The sequence below is a fragment of the Nematolebias whitei genome, chromosome 20 (assembly GCF_014905685.2).
Source record: "Nematolebias whitei isolate Nwh7 chromosome 20, NemWhi1, whole genome shotgun sequence".
NCBI lineage: Eukaryota > Metazoa > Chordata > Actinopteri > Cyprinodontiformes > Rivulidae > Nematolebias > Nematolebias whitei.
In genome coordinates this window covers 24,102,376-24,126,782 of record NC_056517.1, presented here as the reverse complement: position 1 = coordinate 24,126,782, position 24,407 = coordinate 24,102,376, and the positions used below count along the sequence as shown (strand labels likewise).

Here is a 24,407-nt window from a genome sequence, read left to right as displayed (position 1 = left end):
CTGGCTCGGTCGCAAGCGACTCATCTTCATAGAGCTGTCATAAATAAATGGAAAAATATTAAATAAGCTAAATAACCAACAAGTTCATTCAGTACTTATTTAAAAGTTGGAAATACAAAATGCATCACTTACAACCACCTAATTGTGGTAGTCATGTCACAAAAATGATGCTTGATAATTCCACCAAATCTAAATTAAATAATGAAAAACATTTTGTAGTTTCCCCTTACTTTTGTAGTCAGTTATTTATCTGCATTTTCTTTTTGGAAAATATGAGTTTACAAGTTGAGGGTTTACAAAGAATGCTTACATGACAATTTTTTTATGAGTTATGTCAGGGAATAAAAGATTATTACTGATATGAGTAACATAAAATAAAACTTTTCTGCCATCTATGGACACTTTTCCATTGGTGCACCAGTACTAAACATTCACAAAGGATAACTCACACTGCTTTAAACTATCAACACACACACCTGCTTAGGTGGACAAATGAACAACACCAAGCAATGTTAGAGACAAATGAGATACAAAATAGTTCCTTTGCTTTGATGATGGTAAAGGTTCATTGTTGAATATGTTAATTATTGCTCAGTAACTTGTATATAACATGTAATAACCTAAAATCAACAAATATCAAACCATTTGTCTTTATCTCTTGTCTAATTTAAACTACTTTTCAAAACATTTTATTGTTTTACTTGCCTTTGAGGTTGTAGCCTTCAATGTATGCTATATTTGTCATGTTAATGTTAAGGTTTCCACAAAAACATTGCACTGACTACCTTTTTTGTAGTTACATTTATATTTAAGAGTTTCCCAAAGATGTCCTTACTTCAGCTGTGCTTTGACATAAAGGAAAAGTCAGACAACCTGCTGAGGAATATTGATGTATCAACATTTATAAAAATACAACTTATCTGAGTCACAGATTTTCACCTATGACTTTAGATTACTGGTGTTCAGTCTTTGTCAAATTATAAGTGACTCACCTTGATTGAAGGTAAAAGTGAAACATCTTGACCTCTGTTACTGACTGATGTTGTACACCAAACCTGAGTGAAACTGCTCAGATTGGTCACGTTATAAGGCATCTGATTGAGTGACAAACCATGCGCTGCTCGTTAGTCTGATTCAATTACGAGAGAGAGAGAGAGACATGAGGAAAATAAAGGTTTTCTTCATTTTTTTCCTTTCAGAGTCTCAGTTAACAAGATGGAAAGGGAAGGGCTGTGGGTTGTATTGAGGATGAGAAAACTATGTCACAGAATCAGTTCAGTTCAGTTAGTGCCAATTCACAACAGAAGTCATCTCAGGGCAATGTACAGAAACATTCACATGCAAAAAAAGCAAGTTAATAATGTTATTTATCTGTGGAGCCAGGAGACTTGCTTTGAGTCTTAACTTCGTCGAATCTTTATCAACATTTTATTTGGCTCACATGATGTCAACTGAGCAAATCATAATTTTATTAAAATTACAATATCTAACAATCTTTTGAATACAAAAATATTTGAAACTTGCATACAGTTTGTAATAAAGATACTCAAACGTAATAAACTTGGTCGTTGCACTTTTTTCAAAGCCTTATACTGCCATCTAGTGGTCAATACTGCTCATTGACGCAGGCTCAACAATAGTTGCAGGCAATTTCAAGGTTCAAGGTTCTTTATTGTCGTACTAGCATCACATGTGGTACATGAAGTGGAAAGTCCCAGTTACACCCAAAATAGCAACAACAACAAAAAAAGTATAAAAAGAAACAGTATACAGTACAAGGATCTAAGATATACACTGAAAACTATTAATGTAAAATAATATGATATATTCAACAGCAGCCTGAACATGAACAAGTGTGTTTTGTTGTGAAAAATGTCAACTCAAAAGGGAAACAAAGTGCAATGTTGAAAGTGGGTGGAGGAGAACAACCAATTATCAAGAATTAACTGGGCATTGGGGCAAATCATCTAATGCAGCAGTGCTGTATTTCATAATTACGGAACAAAATATTGTTAAAGAATTTTTAAAAAGTCAAAAAAAAAAAAATGTCTGTACACACAGGATAGGGCAGATTTAGACAACAATTACTGTACAATTAGTGATCTTTAGGCCACCACACACTGTTGTAAACATCATTACTTTAATTCAAGAACACATCTAGAAAAGAGAAAGATGTAATGAGTCATGAAACATTTAAAGACAAACGGACAAATCATACATTATATCTTGTCGTTTCAGCTGACAAACTCTAGATTAAATAACAAAAATTTAACTAGAGTAAAACGAAAAATAAAACGTCAGTGCTTAAGCATGAACGATTTAGTTATGATAAAAGCGAGGTATATTTTCACAAGCAGCTTTTAATTCTCCTCTGCTTATTTTCGTTAACAATACGCTTGTACGTAGTACCATTGAACGCACCTCCCGTTACCAAGGTAATGACGCTTTATTCCGTTGCCTAGGCATTCTCGAGGCAAACACTAGCTGCATAGCTAGGCTAGCAGTTTATTACGATAATCTCACGGCTTTGGTGTAGCGTGAACTTAGCGTCTTTACAGAGTTAAAACACCCATTCAAGGAAGTTTACTAAATTTTTAATTCAGTAACTTAATTCTAGATTTTAATTCGCTCCCTGCGTTACCTAATTAGAGTCAGAGTCATCCTTTTTTGGATCAACTCCGATTACAAGCTATTCAGCCATCATGGTAAGTAGCTGCTGCGGATCGCGATGTTGCACACCTGTTTAGTTTTACACGTTAGAAAGGCTGTTTTCTAAACGTAATGCCCGAGCTGAGTAAAGAGCTAATGTTAGCAAGCATCTCCTTTAGCTGCGCTAGCTCACACGAAGAGGCCTTGTTAGTAACACAAGAGAAAATCCTCTTCAAGTTAGCTATAATAAGCTAATTGTGGCTGCTCTTACATCAGCTTTGTGTTTTGCTTTGTCTTTCTGATCTACATTTGCATCAAGTTTCTTCATTTTTGTCTCCATGCAGGCTGACTTTGGGTTTAATGAACATCATCAGAATGAAATTATCAATTATATGCGATTTGCCCGTTCCAAGAGGGTCCTAAGGCTTAAGACTATTGACTCCTGCTTTGAGGAACTCAAAGATAGCAGGTAAGCTCATTTGTTGTGAAAATGCACTTTATTTTGATTTTATTCTCGTCTATTAACAAAACTTGTAATGAACCGATCAGTTCAGTGACATCTGTGCTTGTTGGTGTCTGTCTCCCTGGAGGCTGGTGGAGGAGACGTTCACGGTGGACGAAGTGAAGGAGATGCTGGATGGGCTGCAGATGGTGGTGCGTGGGGAGGTGGAGATGGAGCTCATCAACACAGCCCACACTAACGTGCTGCTGCTCAGGCAGCTTTTCTCCCATGCAGAGAAGTTTTACCTTCGCCTCCAGAGCGACATCTCAGAGCTGGAGAACAGGTGAGCTCTGGAGGGGGAAGCGGATCCAGGTCTTTTGCAAATTGCTGTGGTGAAAATCCAAAAACATGTAGATGCAAAGCTGACAGAGTCACATTCTTATTTTGGAAAAAGTACAATAAAAAAGGGATTAATGTGCAGTCCTGAAAATCCAAAATGATAATTGTTTTATTATTATTACTGCTACTTTTAGGCTTCTAAATGTACACATAGTCCTGGGAGGGAGGGGACTTTCCCTTTGCATGATTGTGTATCTCACATCCTTTTAGTTTTTGTTACATCCATCTGCCAGGTAAAAAGGTCACTGATCTATTTTACTCTACTTTCCGTTACACGTTTATTCCATTACACCATGTTTGTTTTTAAAATTGACATTTAGTTACTCTAAAAACAACAAACTGACGTGTAGAATACAAACAACATATTTCCTTTAATCTCGTGAAAAGTAAACACTTCAAGCTTTTTAAATTTATCTTTTGGGAGCCCATGAGACAAAATTTCCACCCTTTATTGTTTAGAAATACTTTTATATTACTCCACATTTCCACTGTCTTCCTTATTACCTTCTGAGTGAAACACAGCAACACTTTTAAGACTGATCACATTATTCATACATGCCTGTGTTTCACTAAGAATCAAAGACTTTACAGGGTCGTCTGGACGGTTTCTTTTTTGTTGAAATGTTTTGTCCTTCATCCAAAGGGCTTCATAAGTTAGAGGAGCCACAACAAGCTCAGTTCCACAAGTAGCACACTCACATAGTGGGCCAACCAGTTTGATGGTGATAAGATGGTTTCTGGAGTCTGCCCTCTCCCTCATCGACTCCTCTCAAGCAGCCATGGCCAAAGTGGTTCAAAACATCAAAGTTCATGCTCAACAATCCAGGTAAAAAAATCCAACAAAGTTCAGTCAGGTCCTCTAGACGATTTATTTTTTTGTTGAAACGTTTCGTCCTTTCGAGGGCGGCTGTGGCTGAGTGGTCAGAGTAGTTGTCCTCCAATGCAAGAGTTGGGGGTTCGATTCCACCAGCAGTCACATGCTGAAGTGTCCCTGGGCAAGACACTGTATCCCTCATTGCCTCCGATGTGTGTCCCATCGGTGTATGAATGTGGTAAAGCTCTGATTATTCTTTAGAATAGAGTGCTGTAGGAATGAGTAAATGAGGGCACAGATTGTGTAAAGCGCTTTGAGTATCTTGATAAGATAGAAAGGCGCTATATAAGTACAGTCCATTTACTTCATCCAAAGGACTTCATCAGTCCAAGGAGCCACAACAAACTCAACCATCTTATCACCAGAAAACTGGTTCAAGTTCAAGGTTCTTTATTGTCATTCGCATCACATGTGGTACATGAGGTGGAATGAAATTGTGTACACAGGGTTCCAGTTACATCCAACAATAGCAAAAATATAAACCGTAAAAGAAACAGTACTAAGGATCTAAGATATAAACTAAGAAATACGCTAAACACTTCATAGTGCAAAAACAATATGCCGAACGGTTGGGGGGTGGAAGCAATACGGTTGGTCCACTATTGTGGGACTGAGTTTGTTGTGGTTCCTCAGACTGATGAAGTCCTATGGATGAAGGACAAAACATTTCAACAAAAAATAAATTGTCCAGAGGACCTGACTTAACCTTAACGTTGTTGGATTTTTTTTTTACCTGGATTATTGAGCATGACCGTTGAAACTTTAGAGTATTATTAAATTGGCAGGATAGTGTGTGTGTGTGTGTGTGGGGGGGGGGGGGATGAAGTGGATACAATTTACATTATTGAAACTTTGAGTTAGCGAGAGCAGAGCTGTGTTGTTACAGAGGTGGTTTATGACCACATAGGTTCAAATATGTTACATGTCTATGTTGACAAGTAACATAAGAACATTTCTTAATGCAAACAAAGTATTTCAGTCCTTTAGGTTAAAAAATAGCAGGGGGAAGCTAAAGTCTCCTCAATGTTTACTCTTTGTCACTTCAAGTGTTTTTATGTGTGTGCATTATTCTAAATTTAAAATGAAAAAGGTAATATTTAAAATTTTACGATGCATTTACAGACTTACAATAAAAAAATACCTTTTTTTTTCATAGCCAAGTATGCGAAAAGCCCCGAGAGTAAATAACCTTTTTTTTTTCTTTCGTATTACAGCAAATTCTTGAGCAATGTGGACGTGCACATCTGATACCATCAACAAAGATAAACCCACTTTGAATTCTTGAAAATGTTGCACTTTTGACATCTCTGCAAAGGCATCAGGAGTTTCTGGCTTAAAGATATTTATACGTAACTGTTAAAGGAGTAAAACTAATTTAGTTGTCAAAGGTTTTAAAATCCAAGCTACAGTTTAACCTTTGCGTTTGCTTCATTTTCACACATCACAAAAGGTCACACACCCTTTTGTTCATTACATAATTTCATGCTGTTGGCTTGTTTGATAAACCTCTACTGTGCACAAATCTGAACGCACTCTCGAACTCCATCGAACTTGTGACCTTTGTAAGCTCTCACCTTTTAAGCACTGTATTCTGGAGAAACGTTGTTTATTGTATGCACATGGTGGGTGGATAAACAACCTATAAACCCTCATTTTTCCCCTCACAGGCTACAGCTGTACGTGACTGAATAGCTTTCTAAAGCTAGGAAGACGCCCCACGGTCTACGTGTCTTCAGCTGCTTTTTAAAAAACCACATATGAGCTTTGTAGAGAACACTTCAGCTCACCACAAGCATGTGTTTTATAACATAACTGCCATCAGGAAAAAAAACAGGGTGTTCACTGTTCTTTGCCAAACATTCACAACAGTAGATTGTAACGTTAGCAAAGATAAATATGAACACTGAGGTTACAATCTACTTTTAACTTCTACAGTGTCAGGTTCACACAAAATGCACGCTGCACACTCGTTTTTTTTAAGACTGATCACTTTGTTTCCCTTTGATGAGTTTTTAAAATGCTTTGTCTAATATGTTTCCCTTCTTACACTTTTACAGGGAGCTTTTAGAGCAAGTGGCTGAATTTGAGAAGACTGACTTTAAAACCACCAATAAGGTGCGCACAACATGCTTCTTCCCGTGCAGGACTTTGAGACATTACCATCCATGCTGCTGCCGTTAATTAAGTTATTCTGGCATATATACACCCACATGAATGTCAGAAACACGCAGCATCCCTGTGCATGTGAGCCTTTCTCAAAGCTTTCTATTTATTCTTCATTTTGTCTCCAGATAAACCAAGAAATGAGCAAACCCAAGTTAGCGCCGCTGAATGAAGGCGGGGTGTCGGAACTTCTTAATAAGGTAATGTTACGTTACATGAGTTAATCACACAGACGGTTGCTATTAAAGCACATAAACACAATTATTGTTGTGTTTTTTTTCAAGGAAATTGCAAGACTACAGGAGGAAAACAACAAACTAAAAGCCAGGCTTCGGTCTTTAGAATCTCAGGTATAAAAGTTTTTTTTGTTTGTTTTTTTTTAAAGCTGCATTTTTTTTTCCCTTTGAAAATTATTAACAGTTGTTTTGTTTTTATCAAAAATAATGTTGACAGGCTATGAGTGCTTTAGAAGGGAAAACAAAGGTAGAGAGAGCCCTGAAAGACCTGCAGAAAGTACAAGGTGAACAGCAGGTATGATTCCAGGTATTGTTGGCGATTAAAAAAAAAAACTGTTAAAGTTCGCAAATGTTTTTGCTTTTATTTATATTGCTTTTTTTTCATTTTCATCAAAACTATTGCTGCCATTTGCTTTAATCTGCTAACTTTGGGCTAAATGGTATGTATCTATGGTTTTCTTGTCTGATGCTGTTAGAAACACAGGGTAGATTCTGTACCTTCAGGTTGTTTTAGTAACAATCAGCCATTAGGGCCATTTAAACCTTAACTGGGTTTCTTCTTCTGCCCTCAAGCTTGCTGCTCAATCCCAGGAGATCAACAGTCTAGAGAACACAGTAGCAGCCTTGAAGGAGGACTATGAAAGGTCTCTTAGCGCCAACTCTGCATCGCAGAAGGATTTGCAGGAGAACCTCATCTCTGCCAAACACGAGCTTCTAAGAGTGCAGGAGCAGCTGGCCTTAGCAGAGAAGGTGCGTCAGCGTTACAGCTCCTGCTTCTTCTTGGTGATTTGCACCAACAAGCATCAGTGTGTTAAGTCGAGATGCTCAGGTGTTGTTGGTCGGATGCAACAATGTGTGCGTGTCACTGATTGTGCTGATTAGGGAAGTGCAGCAGCATGTTTATGCTAATAAAAGCCTTCCTCTTCTTGTCTGTGAGAGGAAGCAAGGTTTTCCATCGTCACTCTCCCATCATAAGATCATGCAACTGACAGGTTCTGTAAGAGTTCAAACAGTATTCTTGGGTTTCCCACTTACCTTTGGCATTTTTGTATTTGCAAAACGTCTATAAAAAGATTATGAATGAAACGCTTCCTCCGAAGTTCAGTTTGTTTCTATTTATTTTGTTCATTACTTGTCAACATCTCAGCAAAACACATTTACATAGTTTCTGCGTAGTAGCTGATTTTGAATGCCTCAAACAATATATTCATATATTTGAACAACCATCTAACTCTTCATTGCAACTCCACACAGAGAAATATTGTGTTTTTAGAAAGTTAAAGCAAGAATAGCTCATCCGTCCACATGCTCTTTGATCTGGGCCTTTCTTTGTTCTGTTTTGAGCTTTTTCTATCTTTTATATTTTTAAATTAAGCAGGTTAAGGATTATTTCAGCTGACATTAACCAACATGAAGCTAACATAAACTAAATGTCAAAGTTCATGCAGGTCATCTGGACAGTTTCTGTTTTAATTTATTTATTTATTTTTTTTAGACGTTTCGTCCTTCATCCAAAGGACTTCATCAGTCCTGATGAAGTTGGTCCACTATGTGAGTGTGCTGCTTGTGGGACTCAGTTTGTTTTGGCTCCTCGGACGGATGAAGTCCTTTGGATGAAGGACAAAATGTCTCAAAAAAAAAAAAAACGTCCAGATGACCTGACTGAACTTTGTTGGATTTTCTACCTGGATTATTGCGCGTGAACGTTGATGTTTTGAACCATTTTGGCTATGGCTGCCTCAGAGGAGTCAACAGGGGAGAGGGCGGGCCCCAGAAACCATCTTATCACCAGTAATCTGGTTGGTCCACTATGTGGGCATGCTGCTTGTGGGACTCAGTTTGTTGTGGCTCCTCAGACTGATGAAGTCCTTTAGATGATGGACAAAATGCCTAAAAAATAAAAAAAAACAGTCCAGATGACCTGACTGAACTTTGTTGGATTTTTTTACCTGGATTATTGAGCATGAACTTTGATAAATGTCCAAGGTTATGTTACACTCCCCATGTATTATTCTAGTGGTCAGGTTCCTCTTTTCCATTCCTGTTTGAAGATTTGATGTTTTGTGTGCAGGAGCTGGACAAGAAGTTTCAGCAAACTGCAGCATACCGCAACATGAAGGAGATTCTAACGAAGAAGAACGAACAGATTAAAGAAATTAGGAAACGATTGCAAAAGTGAGCATTCATCATTCTTAAAAAAAACAACAACATACCAACTCTGATACAGAAAGAGACGGCAGTTTAACAATCTCTATTACAGTAGTCCCTCGCTACTTCGTGGTTCGTTTATCGTGGCCTCCCTCTATTGCGTTTTTTCTAAATAAGATTGGACATGACACACAATTGGTTGACTGATGGATGAGCCGCATGATTGGCATGGGATTTTTATTCAAAATAAATTATTTTAAATTATTTAGCACCTGCTGCACCTGTGTGCAGCCCATACTGCAGGACAAGCTTCCTGCTGCAGCTGATCAGCTGTTCTCCGTGCAGAGCGGAGAAGTGGGCGTGGCCAAGAACGTTTGCAGGTGGCTGAGAGCAGATGAGACAGAGAGCTGAAATCATGACGTTCTGTGCTCTTTTAGAGCGTTTAGAGCTTAGAAACATTGTTTAGAATATTGTAAGAGTGTGGGAAAGGTTTTAAACACCTTAATATATAAATAATAAAATAAACTACTACTTACTACTTGTACTACTATTCCTAATTCATGGTTTTCACTTCTTGCGGGGCTTCAGGGTACGGACCCCCCGCGATAAACGAGGGACTACTGTACTGTGGTATTCTACAGATATATGATCAGAAAGTAAAAAAATATATATATTTTGTTTTCTGTTTCAGGTATGAGCCTGACGACTGAGTTCTACACGCATCGACCAGAAAAACAGGACCAAAATATACAACGGTGGTGTCGACAGGAAACCATCAGTTCCAGTGTTATACGACGAGAAAGACAATGAAAAGTCTTTCTACAAAGAATTATTTTAACTTTACTTGACATATTCTGTACTTATTTGCTTTAGGAAAGCGCAGGAGCTGATAGGTTGACTGCACACACAACTGAATACACTTTTTTTTCCTGTCTGAACCTTGAGCTCATCTATAGTAGCCACCACTCTCCTCTCAGTGCTCTATGCAATTTCCTGCTTGAAAGAGGCCTTGTCCTTTCGCTGAAGTAGACAGAAATAAACTCCCTGTCTCAAGCTTTGCTCTCATATTTATCAAATGGGAAGTACTACACGCTAGGTAATAATTACTGATATTCTTGTCTTAATTTAAGCAGCACCTTGAAATCCAGTTTTAGCGAGTGAGACCAAGTTCCAAGCAAATCTTTTTGCTCATTAGTGATCAGTTTAGTAAAAAGTGATGCTTCGTGATGCTTGAGGTCACTCTTCGGTTTATTTGCCATTTAAACCTTTTAATTGTATTTCACTCTTGATTATTTCTAATAGTGGAAGTTGGAACTTTAAAGCAAATTTATTTTTCTTGTGTCGCTTCTACATCTAGATTTAAAGGGCCTAGAATATTTTTTTGTGTGGAATCTTTGTGTATTTTTTGTATCGCTGTATTTACAAGACTTTCATGAAGAAATGGTTCTCGTAGAGTGTGACACATCTACTGCTGCACTAGATGTGCGCTTGTCTGGATTGTGCAAAATATGGGCTAATAAAAGTTGCGTCTAAAAATATTTGTGCTGATTTTAGTCATGAATAATTTACGTTTTTATATATAAGACGTGTATGTATACTGGATAACAAAAAAGTTTCATTTTTAGACATTTGAATTGGAGATCAACCTGCCTAACGTTAAAACTAGGATTTTAAAGAAGTGGATTGGATTCAACAAGGGGGCGCCATACTGCTATGTATGCATAAACCATTTGAGTGCATCATAACTTTAAATAGTTGGATTTTGTGTGACTTCCACACTATAAAATTTGAAACCTCTACTTGTTTTTTTGGAAAGGTATGGATCTTTATCGCCTGCCGTCAAAGGTTAAAGGGCCATAATGTTTTTCTCTATGTGTCTAGTAAAATAACTTGTGAACCACAAGACAATCATTAATGAATCTTTCAGAAATGAATTGTTTGGCTTCTACAACTGCTTAAGTTTTGCACTTAACTTTATTTAAGATGGCCGCCAGAGGTAAGCCACCTAAGCAAACAACAATAGCTACATCTTAGTCAGTTTTACATTTGTTTTAGCTCAGTGTTTACTGAGCTAAAATCTGGTGTAGTAGTAGTTGTTATCCTCAAGCCATACTTTTAGCATTAACTGATCACACAAGATGTTTTAAAAATGATCACTAATTATTGGTGTCGACTGTCCCTGTTTGATAGCACTGCATCTCATTAATGCATGAATTAATTTTTTAGAAACTCGCTCATTAATATCTGAAAGTACTTCTGCAGCAGATTAACTTTTGGAATCAACCCGATTCAAGATGGTTGCCAAAGCCAATTCTCCTTAGGAAACACAAAAATAGCTATAGCAGCCAGTTTTACAGGTGTTTAGCAAAACTCTGGTGTGATAGTGGTTGATAGTCATTCACAGCAGATACGCTAAGAGCTAACATCTTCAGAGCTTCATCTCCTACAAGTCTCTGCGTGAGTTACAACGTGCACTCTCAGGACATAATTACCTGCAGTGTTCCTTCAGTACAGACAGAACTAGGGCCTTCTACTTTGCTCCTGTATCCTGGAAAATCTTGCAAAATGATCTGAAGCTCTTGACCTTGACCTCTCTGAGTGGCTTCAAACATCTGCTAAGGTCATGGGGAAAAAAACCAATGCAGGCATGTTCCTGTTTTTAGTATTTTTACATCACTTTACAATCTAGCTGTTTTGTTTTTTGAATGCCATTTTCTTTCATTTGTTCTTGTCAATTTGTATGCTTTCTTTTATGATTGTGTTGTCATTGTCTATTGTTGTATAATTTTGTATTTCACTCTTTCAGACCATAAAACGTCAAACCTTTGACCATTGTAGGCAAAGGTTGTAGGATATTTAGTGTTGCTTCATAGCTTAACGCTAGCTCAGAGATCAAGTTAGCAAAACAAACCCGTCAATTTTATTTTTAAACCGACTGCATGGTTAGGTTTAACACTTCACTTGCTTCTTGACAAATCATCTTCATAATGACGTCTTGTGGATGGAGACTGAGACAGGATAAGAAACAAAGTGGTCAATAGTCAGTAAATGTCAACCCCACGTTGTTTTCAGTGAAACTCATAAAGCCACAATGTCCTGACTTAAACGTGTGATGGTTTTGCATCAAGGAGCTGCACGCATGATTTACTTGTGAACAAAAAGAGTAGTAGAGAGCTACACAGAGTAAATCAACAAACGCTACAGATGCACTGACAGTGAAAACAATTATAGTGACAGTTTCTTATTGCTTGTTCAGCTCTGTACTAAAATATAGATTAGGACATATATAAATGTGCTTTTGTGCATCTAAATTAACATCTGCATGCACATATGCAGGTAAAAAGGGGAAACTGATGAGAATTTCAGATAGGATGCAGCAGCTAAGCAGTTCATCTCACGGTGCACAAAATAAATCACAGCGAGCAGGTACAGGAAGTGGTGACAGCCTTCTCTCAGTACCAAATGCAAGCCTTTTGCTCTGCTGAAACCTGTGACAGTAACAGTACTTTCCCACAATATGGAGCAACAGTTACTACATGTGACTGTATAGCATACTCAATCCAGAGCAGCTTTCTGCTCACTGCGTTGGCATCAAAGGGGTTTTCTCAGTTTCACTTGCAAGACAGAAGCTTCTGTTGTTTGCTTTTTCTTCAGAATCACAAAGCAGATGTTGGAAGGTGTGAGTTTCAGCAGAGTTTCACAATCAAAGGTGTTGTCCAATGTGCTTTTTTTGTCTAAACAATGAAAAACATTTTCTAGGGGAAAAAGGTGCCAGGCAGAATGCTCCTACACTTTAACTTGTCCATTTTAGAAATCACACATACACACATACATACATACACACATACATCATATTCTTTTTGTTCCGAAGTTGGGTCGCACAGTCCAACTCCCACCCTGAAAAGTTCAATTTACTACCGGTAATTCAAACTAAACTCTTGCACCGCTTGTATAGGGACAGAACAGCCAGTAGCAACGATCTCCCAATTCCATACTCACACGGCACCCCCCACAGTGTACCTCAAGGAACATGGTTGAAAGCCTTCTCAAAGTCTACAACACACACATAGATAATGGGCACACTCCCATGACCTCTCGAAGACCCTAGTGAGGGTAAAGACCTGGTCCAGTGTTCCACGGCCAGGACAGAACCCACGTTGTTCCTCCTGTATCTGAGGTTTGACCAATAATCGGACTCGCTTCTCCAGTACCCTTGAAAATACCTTACCAGGGAGGCTAAGGAGAGTGATGCCCCTATAATTGGATCACACCCTCTAGTCAAATCCAGTGGCACTGTCCCCAATGTCCACGCAATGTTGCAAAGGTGTGTCAACCAAGACAGCCCCACAACATCCAGAGTCTTAAGGAAATCAGGGTGAATCTCATCCACTCCCAGAGCCCTGCAGCCATGCAGCTTCTTATACCTCGGCACCCTCAGCCACAGTGATGGACAGACCAACCCCAAAGCCCCCCAACTCAGCTTCCTCCATGGAAGATGTGCTGGTGGGATTGAGAATGTCTGAGAAGTATTCCTTCCACCTCCCAATGATATCACTGGTAGATCAACAGCACCCCACCTTCACTGGACACAGTGTTAGTAAAGTGCTGCCTTCCCTCCTCAGCCACCTGATGGTTTGCCAGGATCTCCTCAGAGCTGACTGAGAGTTTTAGCCAAGGACCCACCGAACTCCTCTCACATCCAAGCGTTTGCCTCAGCAACGACCAAACCTGTGGACTGCTTGGCTTTCTGGTACTTCTCAGCTATCTATGGAGTCCTACCGGCCAACAAGGCCTGATAGGACTCCTTCTTCAGCTTGACAGCCTCCCTAACCCATGGTATCCACCACCATGTTCGAGGATGGCCACCGCGAGAAGCATCGAGAATCTTGCAACTACAGCTCAAGGCAGCCACCTCAACAGTTGGGGCGTGGGACACGGCCCACTTAGACTGAATGTGGTTCTTCTGCCAGGTGTTCCCAGCAAACCCTCACTACATGTTTGGGCCTTCCAGGTCTGTCTGGCATCTTTCCCCACCATCTAATCCAACTCACTACCAGGTGGTGATCAGTTGACAGCTCAGCTGCTCTTTTCACCAGAGTGTCCAAAACAAACAGCCGGAAATCAGATGACACGACTACAAAGTCAATCATCGATCTACGACCTAGGGCGTCCTGGTGCCAAGTGCACTTATGGACACCCTGTTCAAACATGGTGTTCGTGATGGACAAACTATGACTAGCACAGAAGTCCAACAACAGAAGACCACTCGGGTTCAGATCAGAGAGGCCATTCCCCCCAATCACGCCCCTCCAGGTTACACTGTCATCACCCACATGGGCATTGAAGTACCCCAGCAGAATAAAGGAGTCCCCAGCTGGTGCACCTTCCAGCATCCCCGCCCAGGACTTCAAGAAAGCCAGATACTCTGAACTGCCATTTGGTACATAGGCACAAACAACAGTCAGACCCCATCCCCGCATCCAAAGGCGCAAGGAAGCTACCCTCTCATCGACCAGGGAAAACTCTAACACACAGGCACCAACTTGGGGTCTAAAAGTAGACCCACACCAGCTTGGCACCTTTCAACACGGGTAACTCCAGAGTGGAATAAGATTTTGCCCCTCTCAAGGAGATTGGTTCAGGAGCCCATGCTGTGCGTCGAGGTGAGCCCTACTATATCCAGTCGGTACCTCTCAACCGCAGACACAAGCTCAGGCTCCTTCCCGCCAGAAGGGTTACATTCCATGTCTTAAGAGCCAGCTTTAGTAAGCCAGGGTCAGAGTGCCAAGGACCATGCCTTCGGCCTCGGCGGTCTTGATTTGGAAATCAGACATCATAATCTGAAAAATGTAAAGTTGAGTTAGTTTAGCTCTTTTGAAGTGGGGTTCTGTAGAGAGAGTATGAATATCTTACATACTGTAAGCTCATTGAACGACCTGAAATATTGTTGAATTCTGAACAGACTGAGCAAAAGACTCGTATGTTGGAGGCCAAAATCAAAGTTCATTACTGCTGTCGTAAAGGGATAATCTAGTCATTTTTGAAGTGACATTATGTCCAATAGTTATCAGCTGTAATCAGTCATAAAGCAAAGTATGGGCAGAACATATAATCTAGGCTAGGCTAATGGTTAGCTAATCAAGGGCCCATTTTGTCTGCATTGTTTTTTAGTCTTTTAAAACAGCTCTCTAAGAAACAACACATCTGGTGTGAAAGCACACTACATTAACTAATATTAAACATTTACACTTTTGCATGACATCATTTATGCAGAGCATGAACCATGCATATGAAGTTGGTGCTGAGGCTATTGAATGTATCAGTCTGCCTGATCAGTTTTTCAAATCAGGACAAAAGTTTACTCAACTCATGGTGTACAGATAACTCGGGCTGAGTACAATCGACATATAACAGCCTATGTTCAGCAGACATATTTTCACGTATTAACACCGACGTTGTTTGGTTTAGAAAAGCCTACAAATGTAGCATGAACAAAGACACCTATCCTTTTCTCTATACTTTGTGCTTGATGACTGATGTCACGGCTAATATGATACAATGAATAACTTATATGACAGAACCTCACTACAAAAATGACCAGACCATCCCTTTAAAACAGGGGTGTCAAACTCACTTACAAAAGGGGGCCAAAATTAAAACTCTTTTCAAACCAAGGGCCAGTTTCAGAATCTACATTAACTCAAGTTAGATACCCAACATCTGTTCTTGGTTGCAGGTTCCTCAAAAAGAGTTTGATTGGTTTAATTTGATGTGCTCTGTTGCACTTTTGACATCATAATCAAAAATCACTGTAAAAATTCAAGTGAAAAAAGTATTTTACATTTAACATATCATCTTGGGGGCCAAACAGGATGTCAGCAAGGGCCACATTTGGCCCCCAGGCCTTGGGATTGACATATGTACTTTAAAACAACTCCACTCTAAACAAGATTCATATTCACAAAGTTTGTTTTCTCAGTCATCCAGGTATATAACAACAAAAAAGGTTGAATCATGTCATCTGGACTTCGTTTTTTTTTGTAAAAAAAGAAACGTTTCGCCCCTCATCCAAGAGGCTTCGTCGGTCTGAGGCCTAGCCATCTGGTATTACCCAGAAGCCACCCTGACTCTTGTGTTTCAAGCCTGCCTCAGATACCCCTGAAGTCTGGCCTTTTCACTAATGGTTTCAAAAACACAAAGTTTGTTTTCTTAGTCATCCAGGTATATAACAACAAAAAAGGTTGAGTCATGTCATCTGGACTTCGTTTTTTTTTGTAAAAAAGAAACATTTCGCCCCTCATCCAAGAGGCTTCGTCGGTCTGAGGCCTAGCCATCTGGTATTACACAGAAGCCACCCTGACTCTTGTGTTTCAAGCCTGCCTCAGATACCCCTGAAGTCTGGCCTTTTCACTAATGGTTTCAAAAACACAAAGTTTGTTTTCTCAGTCATCCAGGTATATAACAACAAAAAAGGTTGAATCATGTCATCTGGACTTCGTTTTTTTTGTAAAAAAAGAAACGTTTCGCCCCTCATCCAAGAGGCTTCGTCGGTCTGAGGCCTAGCCATCTGGTATTACCCAGAAGCCACCCTGACTCTTGTGTTTCAAGCCTGCCTCAGATACCCCTGATTCATATTCACATCAAAAAATTCATAGCAATTCAGCCAGTACGTTTTCTTAGACTGGCAGCAGAGAAAAAACACAGGTCAGACCTGGGAATTACTTCATAATACTTTATATCAATAGCAAATGACCAAAGAAATGTTTCAAGTAAAAAATAAATAAATAAATAAAATCTGCATACAATTTTAAAAATTATTTCTACTGGAGTTTGTAGTGAACTAGGCCTGAGGTCAAATCCTGACCTTAAGGACCTTATGGGACAGAAACTGTCATTTCATTGATTTGAATCCAGAAATACAGGTTGACCCATCCTGAGACTTTCTTTCTTGAATTAATCAAGTGAAAGAACACTACTTTCTATTATCATTACTATTTTACAAATGTTTTGATAATCAAATTGTGTTTAGTTCAAACCATTTTTAAATGTTGAAGTGAACTACTCATTTTTAATCAACTGTGAAACAGTATTAGTGATTTTTAATCCTCATGCAAAGTAGAAATCACGTTAAGGTCTGTTACAGAGTAATTATGCATTTTCTGATTTTCTGTCTTTGAATGAGCAAGTGTAAGTTGGTCAAAGGTCAAGTTTCGGTCAACTGCAAGTTTACTGAAAAAGAAATGTCATGTTTAACTTTTACAGAAAGATACTAGAGAATTGACTCCACGAAGTGTAACGAACCCCTTCAAATACTGGACCAAAATCACCACAAACACTTGAAACTGAATTATAAAAAGTTTATTAGAGAGACCCTGGCTTCTCAAAGAAAGAACTGGTTCTGGTGTCGATCTAAGAGCTCGGGCTGGAACGAGTCTGTAAACAAGTAGAGTACGGTTAGTGGCCAGGCGGGAGACAGAAGCAGGTGCAAATGTCAAAAAGGTGAGACCACTAACCGTTACTCTGGTTGAAGGGGGCGTGGGAGTAATGAGTCGCTTCAAGCTGGTGTGCCCACTGCAGGAGGAATGATCCCGGTGAAGGGAGTCAGCCGGCTGCAGCGTTGAACCCAAGGATGGATGGATGGATGGATGAAAAGCGCTGATCCGCAGCGGCGCCGAACCAGTACCCGATCCGTGAGGCGGGAGGCGTAGTCGTGCAGGCGAGGGTCAAAACCAGAGAGCTGAGAAGCGACAGTACCATGCAGGAGCGGGCGATAGGCAGGTCAGGAGCAGGCGTGGGTCAAGAACCAGCAGGTGAAGAATATATCCAAAGGAGCAGGCGAGAGGCGAAGTCAGACGATCCGGAGTCGAAAACCAGGAAGTCAGCGAACAGAGGCGAGGATACGAGGACCGGGAGGAGGGACAGGAGCAGGGCAGGCAAAACAAGGAAGGAGGGAAACTATGAAAGGACAGGAGACTATAAAGGAAAGTAGCGCGGGATATCTATTGGCAGGCAAGCTGTTTTCGACTATCTGGCGCTCACCCTGTGGACAGACCAGGTTTATAAAGGGTGCAGCGACAGGTGCAGCTAATGAAAACTAATCAGTGCAGAGTGAAGTGAAGGAAAGACAAATTTAAACTATCATGCAGCCAGCAGAGAGAAACAGACAGAGTGCTGCAGAAATAAAAGTCTCAAAACCAAAGAGAAACACATATAAATAAGAAGAATAGCAGAGGAGAAAATCCACAGACACCAAGCAGTGAACAAAGTGACAAAAATATAAACTCAGACAGGCGTGAATCGTGACACGAAGTCTGGAATCTCATAGCAATCTTCTGTCTGTTCTTAAACAAATTTAATCTTTTTCCTTGACTTTTAATAACCTCTTACATCACAAAAACACACCTCTGTTGGTCCACCGACCAATCAGAAAGGTCCCAAGTGAACCGGAAATAGAACTCTTTAAATGTCGGTACTTCCTAGTTCAAACGAGTCGCTTGGGGCTTCAGTCGTTTGCAGCTCCAGTGCTGGGGAGAACAGAAGTCCAGGCATGATCCAGAGCTCTTCCGAGTCTTGTGGGGATTATGACATCTTCCACCTCTGAGTGGAACTTCTGACGGACTCCACTCATGTGAGTCCACCAAGAGGTGAACTTGTGTCGAACAAGTACCGTCACTACTTCGGACGATTCACAGCTGTTCCTACGGAGACGCTGAAAGGGTGCGTTAAATGGAACTTTGTACCAGTGGAGACATCTCCAGGTAAAGAGTTGATTTATACCACCTAAGTGTACCGGGGAAGAAGCTGGGAACTCACCGGAGAGTGCCGTTCTGATGCCGACACACACATTTCCCTCATCCATCCTTTCTCTCAACTTAAACTTCATTTCCATCTTTAAAACCCTTCAATCTGCTAGAAATCATTCCAGATATTTTCAGAAATGTCTGTTGTGAAGTGAGGAAACCATCGCCGTATGGTTAATCAAATTGTACAGCTTGCTAACTATGCCATGTTGTTATTTTCATTTTGCCAAATTAATGTAAATGTGTGATGTGTTAAACTTTGATTCTGTAAATAAATGACCGCATTCATTTTGATGGGTCAAAGATAAACACGTTTCCGTCCACATTTAATAATTCAACACACGACATTATTCAGTCCAGAAAAATGAAAGAATCCGTTTAATTTATGAATATATCACAGCATATGTTCATCTACAAGTTCATGAACAGATCTGGGTTCAGAAAAGACAATATGGGTCTGGATTTGGACCTTGGTCCCTGCCATACATCAACACACTACTCTCTGCAGGTGACTCAGGAGGCAGACCGAACTGGCGTTTGAGGATTGGTGGTTTGTTTTAGTTGTAATAATTACAGTTTGCTGCAAACATCTGCTGCAGTAATTGTTTATGCACTCAAACATGAAAACAAAATGATAGTCATGATTTTCAGTCATGTTATTCTGTTGTTTTAGTGTGTATGTAATTATTACCACATGCACTCATATAATGCTAAACTTTGGCAGTTGGTAGACAGATAGCCGTGAGTGAAACTTGTCGGTGTTCACGTCTTTTCCCAGAAGGTAAACACCGATATGATCATGACATGGCCATTTCCCTGTACCTCGCTGTGATGAAAACCAAGAAACGCTACCAGAAATTGGTAAAAATCTGAAGAGGCAATGTCTCACACACTCATCCTTTTGTAGAGTGCTCGTGACACGCTATAGGGCTGAAAAAGTTATGAGGTTAGGAAGTGAAATTGTGAGAATACAAACCCACTCAACCTTTCAGAGGTCCTCAACATGAGTCCAATCAGAAACATGTTTGTTCTTCAAAGCACAAAAAAACCCAGTTTAAAACATGTCTTCATGTAACATATCTATAAACTGTAATGATTTATTGATGATCAGGGTGTTTTTCATCACACTGACAGTAAAACCGGGACTTTCTTTTATTGTCTTATTTTAATTTTGTTAACGTCAGCCAAAAGATGAATTTCTGGTAATTGTTTCCCTTTATTTTTGATATTACCAAGTAACAATCCACTTCCCTTTACTCACAGGGTCTGCCACATGATTTGATGTTTTTTCCTCCTGAGACAGAAAAATGTCAGTCTGTTATATTTGGCTGTGATAAATCAGCCAGACTCACAAAAACAACAGGTGAAATTTAACTAGTTTTTAACCTTAAAAACTAGTTTTGGAGGAAATATTCTTTATAATTTTCTTCCCATGAGTTCCACAAGATTTTAACAAAATCCCTCAGTCTCGGTCTTGAACTCATTGGAGTTCTAGTGATCATGTTAGGCTGAGTGGTAACTCCAAATTGTCACTAGGTGTGAGTGAGAGAGTGAATGTTTGTTTGTCTCTATGTGTCCCTGTGATGGACTGGAAATCTGTGCAGGGTGTCCCCTGCCCCTCGTACAGTGACTGCTGGATATGGGCACCAGTGACTCCTGCGACCTGAAAAGGAAGAAGCAGGTAAAAGATAATAGATGGATGGATGGATGATGGATGGATCCCCCCACCAATCCCGTGCAAAACCATTGACCAAGGACTTGCCATAAATGCTGAGAGTGGCACACTCTCTTTGTAAACTGTAGAATAAAACAGGTTGATGATTTATTCAATTACTTTTTGCTTTGCACAAATAATCATTTTTTATTTACGTACCGATTCAAGAATTGCTCTAAACAGATCAAAGTTAGGCATGCAAACTACAGTATTTAACGTGCAAACTATTTTTAATATAGCAAGAAATTAGTTAGTATTATTAGTGGGAAAATTGCTGCACTTAACATTAAAGTTAAAACTATGGATACATTAAAGTTGCGTTTCTTGAAGAAATAAATGTCACTCATCACCTTGCACCCCAAAAAATATAAACCAAGATGTTGTATCTTGTGTTGAGGATGACTGTTAGCTACTACCACACCAAAATCTTAGAGAATTCTTAGTAAAATCTTGGTAGTAGCTGAGACTGAGCCCCAGTTTATACTCCAAATGTTAATTAAACATGCGAGCTCTGTTTTTAAAGTTTTGTCATTAACATTTGAATAAAATCTGCCTGTCAGCAAAATACATTATGAACCAATACAGTACCTTGAATGAAACTTTCAGGGAGTAATCATTAGATGTTCATCTTAAAGTGATAAAGTTTTGGAGTCAATCCACTTCAAGATGGCCACCACAGCCGCCTAATCCTGGACAACACAAAATAATTGCAATTCAGTCAAATTTACAGCTATGAAACAAAAATTTGGTGGATTAGCAGCTGAGACTGGTTCACAACATATATACCTTGGCATGAACTGTTGATATCAACCCTGTTTGTCTGTTAGTAAAATATCTCATGACCTGCTCGACCGATTTGACTACTCTCAGAAAGTACTCACTGGCTGCATCTACTCATTGATCCAATTCAAGATGGGTCTTATCAATATAAGCAAGCACAAAACTGACTAATTTAGTCAGTTTTACAAATATTTAGTTAAATTATCATGCGGTAGTAGCTGAGAGTCATTCACAGCACATACTTTGAGCTCTAACAGATCTTGACTTTTTCTTTTTACAAGGTTTGACCTAAATGGCCACAATTCTCCCTTTTCATCACAAGGTTAATTTTAGATTAACAGTCTTTTATACAAATCAGCAAGCAATTTTTTGTTGTTATCTTTTCATCTTAAAAAGAAAAATGTAACATTTTGTTTAAAGTTAATGGGATGTTTAAGCAAAGTGTCTCAAATGTTTGTTCCAAAACGACAAAACCATATTGTGAAAAAATGTATCCCGCTTAAATGCTTAGTTTCAGTCTGAAGTGCTGTCTCACACTGCCTAAACGTTAGACTTTAATGAGAAACAAAATGGGCTTACTTTCACTTCTATTTTAAGTCTTTAATCATGTTTTCAGTTTCACAAGTCTGTCCGTGGTACAGTATTAAGTTGCTCACCTGTGTGTACAAAATGTGCCACGTCTGAGCAAAGACTTGATAAAACCTGCTTTACTTTCAGCCTCATGGCCATGAATCATTGGGTGACGTCTGAAAGTCACCTAATACTTAGGCCTTGTCAGAGGGTTTTCAAAATGATAAAAGAGGTCCAGTTGGGACACGCTTTGCTGTCGTTTAAAACTCGAGAAAAAACTTCAACAATGTCCAGTGTGGCCATGTGTTGCTGCTCACTGCAAGCTGAGACAAAGACGAAGTGATAGAAGTTAGCACGTGATCGTTCGTGGTTAAAGGGAAACCATATAAGCCAGCGAAGATGAGTAAAGTTGACAGCTGTTCCACTCAGACAAAGAAGTAATACTCTCACTGTGAAGTTCCTCGTGCTCTTCTTCCTACACAGAAACAGGTAACTGATATTTTGCATTTCTTCCAAATTCGCTTGCTAAGCCTAATGTTTAATTTTCCTCATGTTTGTCGTCTTATTTTGGTATTCTCTGTTTTTTTCATAGATAAAATGAACGAGACAACTACCTATATGTTTGATTATTTCACAACAACTGTAAGTATTACAGTAATTTTTATATATGATGACATAATAACAAGGGAAAAAACAACTTTTTTGTTTTTATACAAGGAAACAGCGAATGAAAGAGGGACAAATTATTTATGACAATCACGCTCACATATAGGCAAAAAGTAACTTTTTCTATGTTTTTGTGAATTTGTTTTATTGTATAAATATAAACAAGTATTTTTAGCTTAGGACTCATTTTAAATGTGTGCAGAAATTAATGTGGGTTTTTTTTAAGCATGCATTCTACAGCAGACATTTGTGGGGTACTTAAATGCCACAGTCAAAGTCACAGGCGCATCAGCATCACATTTTCCACTGTTTCCAAAAACCCAAGCCCCGCTGTTTATCTCTGCCCTACATCTAAAACATAGTGCTGCTAGGGTACTGAGTTGTGCAAAAGACCCCCTTTCTGGAGCCCCTCAGGATTGTTCACCCCTCCTTGGGTTTGGATAGCAGCAGGAAACTGCAGTTGTGTGGTTTCTTCTGCACAGACACAACAGCTGCACCTGACAGCAAACTCTGGTTAGCTTGTACGTCACAGACAGCGTTTGATGTAATTTCACTCCATTCCCACCAGAAGTGGGTTAGACTATGAAAAACTATGCAGTTGATGAGATGGTTTAAGAGAAAAGAAAGGACAATAAACAACATAAAATTAAAAGTTTTGGGGAAATACTAGTTGTACACTTTTTAAATTATCCAATGGTCTTTTCTAATTGCAGGACCCAAACGACTCAGATTATGATACGACTGAAGACTCAGGCATGTGTGACAAAAGCTGGGTCCGGCAGTTTCGTGGCGAGTACGAACAACCTCTTTTCTGGATCATCTTCGTGCTTGGTTCTGTGGGTAACCTGCTGGTGGTTTGGATTTACACCGCAGTGCGCAACCGCCTCAAAACAATGACCGACGTGTACCTGCTGAACCTGGCTGTGGCTGATCTCCTCTTCCTGTGCACGCTGCCCTTCTGGGCTGCAGATGCCACCAAGGGCTGGGACTTTGGGCTCAGTCTTTGCAAAATTGTATCTGCCGTCTACAAAATTAACTTCTTCAGCAGCATGCTCCTTCTCACCTGCATTAGCGTGGACCGCTACATTGCTATTGTGCAAGTCACAAAAGCTCAGAACTTAAAGAAGAAAACGCTGTTCTACAGTAAGCTCACCTGCTTTGGTGTCTGGTCTGTTTCCACTTTACTGGCCCTTCCAGAGTTTATCTTTGCTCAGGTCAAGGGGGAGGAAAATGCACAACAATTCTTCTGCACATTGGTCTATTGGGACAACACGTTCAATCAGACAAAAATTATGGTGCTGTCCCTGCAGATTTCCATGGGCTTCTGCCTCCCTCTGTTGATCATATTCTTCTGTTACTCAGTCATTATCCGCACTCTTCTGCAGGCCAAGAACTTTGAAAAGCACAAGGCCCTGAGGGTCATCTTTGTTGTGGTGTTTGTGTTCGTCCTCTCCCAACTGCCCCACAATGCCCTGCTGATCGTGGAGGCCACGCAGGCATCTCATACCACCATCACTGACTGCGAGACTGTAATTCGTTTTGACATAGCTGGACAAGTTGCAAAGAGCTTGGCCTTTACGCACGCCTGCCTTAACCCGTTCCTGTATGTTTTTATTGGAGTTCGATTCAGACAAGACCTCATGAAGATGGTTAAGATGTGTGCTGGTGGTCTGAGCAAAGGAGGGTTCAGTAAAGGTCATTCAGTTCCTAAACGTCCCTCTGTCATGTCAGATACTGATACAACCCCCGCTCTTTCCATATAAGTGTTCATTTTCCATAAATACTGCAGTTGAGACCTAGAAAGTCAAGCTTTACATTTATTTTGTCATTAATTGTTACACCACCATGTACAACTCTGCAAACACAAATGTTTCTGGACTTTAGACTATTTCCATTAATAACAACAGTCATAGGCATATCTGATCCCCTGGTATCGCTGTATAAACTGTATAAAGATGTAAATATT

The 24,407-nt window shown here is 39.7% G+C and overlaps 2 protein-coding genes across 3 annotated transcripts; both read left to right on the top strand.

The window, feature by feature from the left end:
• The first annotated feature begins 2,764 nt into the window (after positions 1–2,764).
• Positions 2,765–9,811, top strand: lztfl1 (leucine zipper transcription factor-like 1). Of its 2 annotated transcripts, XM_037693825.1 has the most exons (10): positions 2,765–2,778; positions 2,994–3,118; positions 3,240–3,434; positions 6,422–6,479; positions 6,656–6,727; positions 6,812–6,877; positions 6,981–7,058; positions 7,337–7,513; positions 8,835–8,938; positions 9,603–9,811. In XM_037693825.1, exons 2-10 carry the CDS (start codon positions 3,042–3,044, stop codon positions 9,619–9,621), a joined length of 846 nt encoding a protein of 281 aa, XP_037549753.1. In that variant the 5' UTR covers positions 2,765–2,778; positions 2,994–3,041; the 3' UTR covers positions 9,622–9,811. The 2 variants fall into 2 exon arrangements, with proteins under 2 accessions (XP_037549753.1, XP_037549752.1); XM_037693824.1 differs by lacking the exon at positions 2,765–2,778 and having other exon boundaries at positions 2,988–3,118.
• Positions 9,812–22,372: 12,561 nt separating this feature from the next.
• LOC119426241 (C-C chemokine receptor type 9-like) lies at positions 22,373–24,204 on the top strand. The gene is made up of 2 exons (XM_037693791.1): positions 22,373–22,417; positions 23,155–24,204. The coding sequence occupies exons 1-2, from the start codon at positions 22,373–22,375 to the stop codon at positions 24,202–24,204; spliced, it is 1,095 nt and encodes a 364-aa protein (XP_037549719.1).
• The last annotated feature ends 203 nt before the right edge of the window (positions 24,205–24,407 follow it).

Bases quoted from the DNA above. Each gene is read 5' to 3' on its own strand.
- lztfl1 (XM_037693824.1), top strand. From the start codon at position 2,988: ATGCAGGCTGACTTTGGGTTTAATGAACATCATCAGAATGAAATTATC. The intron at 3,119-3,239 runs GTAAGCTCATTT...GTCTCCCTGGAG, and splicing joins GAGGAACTCAAAGATAGCAG to GCTGGTGGAGGAGACGTTCA. The intron at 7,514-8,834 runs GTGCGTCAGCGT...TTTTGTGTGCAG, and splicing joins AGCTGGCCTTAGCAGAGAAG to GAGCTGGACAAGAAGTTTCA.
- LOC119426241 (XM_037693791.1), top strand. From the start codon at position 22,373: ATGAACGAGACAACTACCTATATGTTTGATTATTTCACAACAACT. The intron at 22,418-23,154 runs GTAAGTATTACA...TTCTAATTGCAG, and splicing joins TTGATTATTTCACAACAACT to GACCCAAACGACTCAGATTA.